At 40.2% G+C, this 8,340-nt stretch overlaps 1 protein-coding gene across 1 annotated transcript; it reads left to right on the top strand.

Moving 5' to 3' along the window:
• Positions 1–665: 665 nt before the first annotated feature.
• LOC129168215 (zinc finger protein 25-like) lies at positions 666–7,623 on the top strand. The gene is made up of 3 exons (XM_054753261.1): positions 666–678; positions 3,848–3,989; positions 6,197–7,623. The coding sequence occupies exons 2-3, from the start codon at positions 3,974–3,976 to the stop codon at positions 6,958–6,960; spliced, it is 780 nt and encodes a 259-aa protein (XP_054609236.1). The 5' UTR covers positions 666–678; positions 3,848–3,973; the 3' UTR covers positions 6,961–7,623.
• The last annotated feature ends 717 nt before the right edge of the window (positions 7,624–8,340 follow it).

Below are 8,340 nucleotides of genomic sequence, written 5' to 3'. Positions count from 1 at the left end.
TGATTAATTATTATTAACTACCATGAAAATGAACAACGTACTGTCAAATCACACTATACAATCGGTCATCGTTTTAAATTGGACAAAGTTTCAAACATTATATAAGTATCGAAAATATCGCCATTTCAATTTGAGAATCAATTTTAGCGCATGCAGGCTGGTATCGGAAATATCAGTATTTCAGTATCGATCCTCACAACACTAGAGGCGCACACTCGCTGCCAGTTACGGAAATTCGTATCGTCCGGGTAGTCTCTAGAGAAAAACACCATTGGCCATTGTTACAAGTATTTAATGTGGACGACGCAGAGATTACGTGACAGTGAGAGACAGTTTTATTCATGTCAGGACTCGTCTGACTGAACTTCGAAGCTTCTCAGGCTAGCTTAGCTTGCTAACTGCTAACAAAGAGACCCGGAAGTTATCAACACATCGCGAAGCGGAGAGCAACTGTGAGTGTAAAGTGTTGCGATTGTGTGAAAATGTGTAAAATACAAATGCTGAGAGCGTTTGTAAATGCACGATTAACTGCGGCTGTTGAAGAAATATTTGGAGTGTTAGAAACAACGATAGCAGCGTACGAGGAGGAACTTGGTCGAACAAAAGAGGAGAACGACCGTCAACGTCAACTATTGGACGCTGTTTTCAAGAAGCCTCAAGTTGTGTTCCACAGAGCAGGTTAGTTTAATTCTTACTGTGTTTATAAGCTTTTTGTTTGTTTATTAACACTACTCATAAAAAGCTTTTCTCTGTGATGGTCCTTTTTCTTTAGGAACTCCACATATCTTGATATCAAGGGGTCTTGTCAGTGTCGGATCGATACTGATAGCGAGATATGCCTGTGAATATTCCCATTCATCTAGGTTATCGTACTTTCAGGGCATTCAATCGATCGCAACTGGACTATTCAGGTTGTCTAAGCAGACGTTTCGCCTCTCATCCAAGCAGGTTTCATCAGTTCATGCTCAAACACCAGTCAGACTAGATAGGACAGCTCTAGTTCTGAGAGCCTGGTGCAAGATTCAATCTATTTATCCTCTCAAGGAGGAGGCACGTCCAGACAGGAATGGTTGGCTCTTTAGTGGTGTCAAATAACAATAATAATTTGACACCACATATTATTATTGTTATTTGGTGAAAATTTGACACCAATATAATAATTTGATAATAATTTGACACCATTTGACGCCACTAAAGAGCCAACCATTCATGTCTAGAAAACGTATCTGTGCTTGGAAGAGGTGTGTCATTATTTAAGGGGCTTTGCACTATTTATTTATTGTGTATTATTGATTGGGCTGAAGGTTAAGACTTGTGTTTTTTCATTGTTGTATTTTATATGGATGGATAGATTGATGTTTATTGTCATTGCACACAGTATTCAATGAAACTTAGTTTGATTAGTTTCTAGCAAGACATGTTAAAACTTAATTGTTTCAAATTTAACAGGTTTGTAAATACACAGGACGGGGTGGAAACTGTCCTTTATGCCAATAGATGCTAATCACATGAGGCGTGGATGTTGAGTCAGACAATACGTTTGAAAGCCCAACATTTCGGCAAATGTTAGAAATGTTTGACAGACAGTACAAATTGCCTGGGAGGATGTACATGGACATGCCACAAACACCAATTCCTGAACTGTATAACCCAGTGAAAGAAGACATGTTGAACGATATCAGAAACATTGCATTTTACTACGCCAACACAGATATGTGGTCCAGCGCAAATATGACCCCCTACATTAGTTTAACAATACACTACATAGCTGCGTGTCTGTGTGTTTTATTGGAGTGTTTTTTTTTCTTAACAGTCCAGACAGTCCATTTTATGTTCATTGAGGGTTTTTTTTGTATTTTTTAATTTATTTAAAAGCTCTTGACATTCCAATAACAATGTTAAATACTCTTGAGAAATTAAACTTTTTTGCTTTTGATACCATGTATAATTAATTATGCCATATCATGAAATGAAATGAAAAAATGGTCTAAAAAATGTCAATAATATCAATTATCGACAATAATTTGTAGGACAATTATTGTCCAGCAAAATCTGTTATCATGACAGGCCTACACATGTCTAACAGAGCTATGTGGGGACATTAGCATCTTATTGTGTTCTTCTGTCATTTCGTGAATCTGACTTACTCAGATGGCCTTAATTAGAGTCAGGTCACTGTCACGTAGCCAAGCTTTTCTGAGGTGGTCGTTATTTATGCCACAGACCAGCCTATCTCTGAGAAGTTCATCAAAAAGCATAAAGTTGCAGCTTTTAGCTTTGATTCTCAAATCACTTACGTAGGATTCAATGGGCTCACCAGCCTTTTGTTTACGTGTGTTGAATTGATGTCTTTCCATGGTTATGTGGGTTTGGGTGTTGCACATTTCCCTGAATGTCATTTTGAGGCACTCCGGATGCTCTTTGGACTCCGCGGGAATGAGAACACGGCCATCGTCGCCTGGCTCACGCACTTCCGTCGCATAGACAGAGGATTTTTCCCGCTCGATGGCTTCGGGTCTGGCCAGGTTCAAGAAAATTTAGGCTTGAGTGAGTCCATGCTGGCTTGTCCGAGTGTGTCGCAGCAATTAAAATGTGGCGTTACTGTTCAAATATACGCCAGTATGTTGCCATCAAATACCAGTGGGTCGGGTCGTCTGAAGCCGTCCGCCACGTTGTGGGAAAAAAACCCTCAAAAGAAGGCAAGGTAGCACGATGGTCCTGCGTGGAAAATACGCAACATGCAGTAGTTTACGTAAAAAAAAATGTAAGTCCTACGCTTCTGACACTATCTTGTGTGTTGTAATAAAAACAGATGGCGTTGATCAAACTTGGCTGTTATGTAAATTGGGCATTAAGTCAAATAAACATTGCTAGGCATTAGCCAGCCGCCTGCGTTCTGCGAATGCGTAGACCTACGGACATTACACATATTACGGTGTGCACCGTCAATACTCTACAGTTGTGTCTGTAACAACTTATTAAAAACAGACTGACTCGGGCATGACTTCAACAGAGTTTGTTTCCTGCAAGACAGCGGACATTTTGAACAGAGAGAAATATACTGTATATCACGTCAGTTGTATTAGGTCGGGGGATTAGGTCTGAATATGCAGTGCTACAAAGCTGGTTAAAGTCTCAGCAGGATACATAACCTATACGGTGGGGCTAACCTGCTTTGTCACACCTTAAATTCTGTGATGAGAGGTCAGAGATGATAAAAGCCCCGCCCACCGACTAATCAGTTGTCTCTGAAAATGACGTCAGTGTTTCCCACAGGTCTGCAGTTTATGTGTGGGAGGGGGGCTAGATAACACCATGGTCTATTTTGCATAATTGGCCACACCACAAAAATCAGTGTTTGTGTGTGGACAGGTAAAACAGAGCTTTTTGCTCTGTCTTGTAAGAAATTGTTATATAGACATTATCTCATGGGTTTAAATCTCATTTATTTATTTAAGAAGTTATTGACTTACAGGTGTTCGTGTTGCAGTACACGTGTGCGCACCTCATAACACGCGCAGGCAATTAAAAAAAAAAAACATTAATATTTCCTGGGCTCCATGCAAGTGTGCTCTGACTTTAAAGATAATGTACACATCATTGGATATCTAATATGTCACTCTATTGTAGCGTCCAGTTGCGGCTGGAGGACCCGGCATGCCTTGCAAGCTCTTTGTATATAAATAATATTTAAAGTTATATGTTTGTTGTTAGCGTTTAGTTGTTCTTACCCATTTAGAATGGTATTTCACTGTTGATATGTGTTAATTTACATTTGACATGTTCTTTATTTTTGGGTTTGCATTGTGGGTAAGACTGTCATTCTGTTTAATGATCATCTTGTCAGTTTGCACTCTGTTGTCCAGCTAGTTGTGCCTTCCATGTGCAACCTGAAGTGCTTCTGACTGCAGAGTTACAATACCATCTACTGGACGGAGTTCTAAGACAAGCCACTCAGAAAGATGATTCAAATATGAATGTGAGCAAAGGTGATCAAATAGTACCATAATTTTAAAAAATATGTGTATTTGTCAGGAAAAGACTAGCACAGACGGCACAGTAGCGGTGCCATTTCTGACACATGTTCACCCTTTTGCGTGCAGTGGTTCAGGAGTCAAAGCTTAGCTTAGCCAAACAACTACACATAGTCTTGTAAAAGCAGTAGAACACATCCTGAGGTGGTTTTTTTTCACGTTTCTGTATTCTATACTAGTCCATGTGCCAGCTGGCGGTACCCTGACTGCTGGGGGTGGGGAAATAATTGATTCTTAGATGCATTGCGATGCAGACATAACGATTATTAATCCATTCATAAATGTCAACAATCGATGGTGACGGAACAAAAAAAAGGGAACAAAAAGAGGAAGTGCTGCCTCGGCAGTTTATGGTGGTGCACCTAAGTGTAAGATTCTACCAAAATAGCTGAGCGTAAACTCCGACCCGCGCCTGCTGGATTTAAAACGAGCTTCTGGAAGCACTTTGGCTTGCACGTAAGTCAAGGTAAAAATGAGCTGGACAAGAGTCAGACAATATGCAAGCTTTGTAATACAAGCTTAAAATATTTCGGAAACACGACAAATGAGAAACCAAATAGCACGTTTCCACCCGAACCAGGAGGAAAAACTGCCAACTGAAGTTGCTGCCAACCAGAGAACCATCAGCCAGGTGATAACTAATTTTCCACCGAACTTGAAAAAGGCGAAGCGAATCACAAAGTCAATCGCAACTTTTATTGCGAAGGATTTGTGGCCGTATTCGATTGCTGAGAATGTTGGAGATTAAATTCTCCACAACGTCCTAAAGGTCAAAGGACCACTTTGGAAAATTAATTAAGCCAGTTTTACCTCCCCCTTGCGTGCTCTTTAATCTCCAGTTATGAGAAGGAAGAAAGACTCTCACAACAGTTTAGATTTTAAATAAGTCAGACAGGATAGTTTCTGCAGTCTACAGGTACCGTACACCTGGACCCCGTTTGATTTCACCTGCACCCATCTCCTGGCTGCAAATGAAAGAGTCCCCCCCGATCATCCTATAGTCATTTTTATACTTGTTTGCTCAGACCATTGGCGCCAGTCCCTCCAAAGATAACGTTCTCCCAAATTCCTCGACGAGGCTTGTGACCCCAGCAGATGATAGCCGGCTCCTTTGCTGTCCCAATAAGACTTACTGTAGTTGTTGACATAAACAAAACATTCTTTTCCTCAGCCTATGTCAAGGTCGTTTTGTCTACATTCTGGCTGTTTAACCTTTGACACACTTAAACAGATGTTCACCCACTCCGCTAATTATTTAATCAAGCATTATTTCTGGAAATTACTTGTAATCATTCACTAAGTTATTAGACTAATTGATGAAACAGTTCTATTTACACTGTACTTATTTTAAAACACTCAACTATAATTTGATCAGTAGACATCAATGCAGTTATTCTAAAATATACTTGTAATAATTATGTACCCACTCAGTAAATACATTTTTTTCCTATAAGAAGCAGGGCTTTCGTGCTTTGTTCCGCACTTTGGAACCCAGATACAATGTCCAATCGGAAAGTTATTTCACTGACACTGCAATTGTGAATAAAGGCAGTCTAGTTTTTTTGGTTATTCATAATATACTGACGTCTGCAAGCATTATTCTTGTATGAGAGTCGCTGGTACAGAAATCTATATTTTGTATGAAAGCTGTTTTTGACTTTACTATACAGCAAAAATATTATTTTGTCAGAGATTCTGTGCTCAGGAAGTCTTCAAAAGATTTTTTTAAATGTTGGTTACTCAGAATATGCTGAAGTTTGTTTATTTGATACATGCTGCTACTGGTGCACTTTACTTTTCCTGCTGGTTCTGTGCAATGGGAAATATGTTGGTAGATATAACCTTCCAATTATTAAATGATAATGGAAGTAAATTAATCTGTTTCATGTTAATTTTAATTGTCAGTTGTTACAAATATGCTTTGTTTTAGTAGTTAGGGTAAAAACAAATTCTATATAGAAAAAATTATGCATGAAAAAACTGACGATCGCATCAAATCGTGAGGTGGCCAGAGATTCCCATCTCTACTGACTGCAGTAAGGGACACTGATGAGACCCTCAGAGACATTGTCAGAACATATGCTGTTGCAGGACAGTGTCTCATGTGACAGAGCAAAGCTGGACTTTTCAAAAGCATATCTTTGCCTTCTTGTGTTCTGCAGATGTCAGTGAAGAACATCTTCTCCTTGAGCAGCAGGAGTGGAACTCCAGGATGGAGCAGGAGGAGCCACAGGCCACCCACATTAAGGAGGAAGAGGAGGAGCTACAGCCCTCCAACTTTAAAGAGGAGGAGGATTACAGAATCTGTCAGGAGGGAGAGCATCTTGAAGGACTGGAAGAGTTCCCTGTGATTGCTGTTCTTGTGAAGAGTCAAGATGATGAAGACAAAGGTGAAACTGAGGAGAAGAGAGAGGTGGAGCCTCCAAGCAGCAGTTCCACTCATCACATGACAACAGAAGCTAATGGAAACCACTGTGGAGGATCACAAGCAGACAAGCTCTTGGCTCCACTATCAGATAGTGACGACACGCCACACTCTGCTGACACTGATGATGAAGACTCTGAAGCTGATATGACATGTCACCCTGACAACACACGCTGGAAATGCACACAATGTGACAAAACTTTTGTTAACAAGGGATATCTGAAAACACACATGAGACGTCACACAGGAGAGAAACCTTATGCCTGCTCAGTTTGTGGTAAAAGATTCTCTCAGCAGTCACATTTGAAGGTGCATGCAAGAATACACACTGGAGAGAAACCCTTTCCTTGCACTGTGTGTGGTAAAAGATTTTCTGATCAGTCAAATTTGATAGTACACACAAGAATACACACTGGAGAGAAACCTTTTTCCTGCACAGTTTGTGATAAAAGATTTGCTCGGAAGTCACATTTGAAAGCACACACAAGAACACACACTTGAGGAAAAAAAAACCCTTCCCTCTTCAATGTGTGGTCATCGTGTCACAAAAACTTGACTAACACAAGCCTTGACTGAAGACAGAAGAATCCACCCTGGGGAGTAACTTGAAAGCTTTTTGAAAGTACACAATAAGGGAAGTACGAATAAGCAAAACAGTATTACTGTTTTAAAAGCTAAAGTTGTGCAAAAAAAACCGACTTTCAACGTTGCTGACATGATGAAATGTTTGCAATGCTTGTTTCATCTGTCACATCTATGAACACACTTTTTATTTTACACTTAACAATTATACATTTAACCCTCACTCAAAGAACCACACAAAAAGGGTTTGCATTCGATACCTGGCCAGGGTTACGGCAGGAAGGGCATCCGGTGTAAAAATCTAAAATCAATTAGCTAGAATGATATAATACAGTGGTAAGCAAAAATATGTGATCCTTTCGGAATTTCATGGTTTTCTGGATTAATTGGGCATAAAATGTGATCTGCTCTTCATTTTATTCAAGGTTATGTTTTATTATTATCGGCTCGTAAACCACCTAGAGCCACACTCCTGCATACACTGATAGTTGACATAAGCTTTACTACTGATTTATGGATGTGTGTTGTTGGCCCTGTTAGCTTGCTAGGTCTAACAGCACAGTGGCTGGATAAGGACTTCAGACCGTACACTTTTGTTTGAAAAAAATAAAAGTCCATTTCTAGAAACAGAACTGTTCTGTTGATTTTTTTTTTAAACGCCAAAGCAGAGGAATTGTGCGTTTTCGAAAAGAGTTTGAAATATCCGACTTATCGTTAGTCCATGAATGCGTCTGCGTTTTGACGGCTGATTGGATGAGCAAGGGAAGGCGGAAGGGGTCCGTTTTTTTAGTCAGTGAGACATGAAAAAGACGTCTTGACAGTGTGCTTCCCCCGCAGTTAACTATCCATAACCATGAATACGTCCCTACGTCCCATTTTCAAAACAAGCACTCAGCTTTTTCTGAAAAGTACCCAACTGCAGAGGGGCATAAGGGAGCGATTTCGTAACTACTACGGAAGATTGAGCAGAGCAAACATACTATCAAGAAGTGGACGCCAAACTGAACTATAGCTGCAGGCGTTGTGGCTGCATTGGAGATCGTAAGGAGGAGGAAGCCATTCACCAATGAAGAGTAAATGACAGAATTGTTCATAAAAATACAGCATCTATTCTCTGAAATTACAAAATGAATCCACCCATCTTCTATGCCGCTTAGCCACATCAGGGTTGCGGGTATGCTGGAGCCTATCTCAGCTGACTTCAGGCGAGAGGCGGGATACACCCTGGACTTGTTGCCAACCAATCGCAGGGCACATATAGACAAACAACCATTCACACTCACATTCATACCTATGGAC

The sequence above is a fragment of the Dunckerocampus dactyliophorus genome, chromosome 1, assembly GCF_027744805.1.
Source record: "Dunckerocampus dactyliophorus isolate RoL2022-P2 chromosome 1, RoL_Ddac_1.1, whole genome shotgun sequence".
NCBI classification, from domain to species: domain Eukaryota; kingdom Metazoa; phylum Chordata; class Actinopteri; order Syngnathiformes; family Syngnathidae; genus Dunckerocampus; species Dunckerocampus dactyliophorus.
The sequence above is the reverse complement of the archived record's forward strand: the minus strand, read 5'-3'. Positions and strand labels throughout refer to the sequence as shown.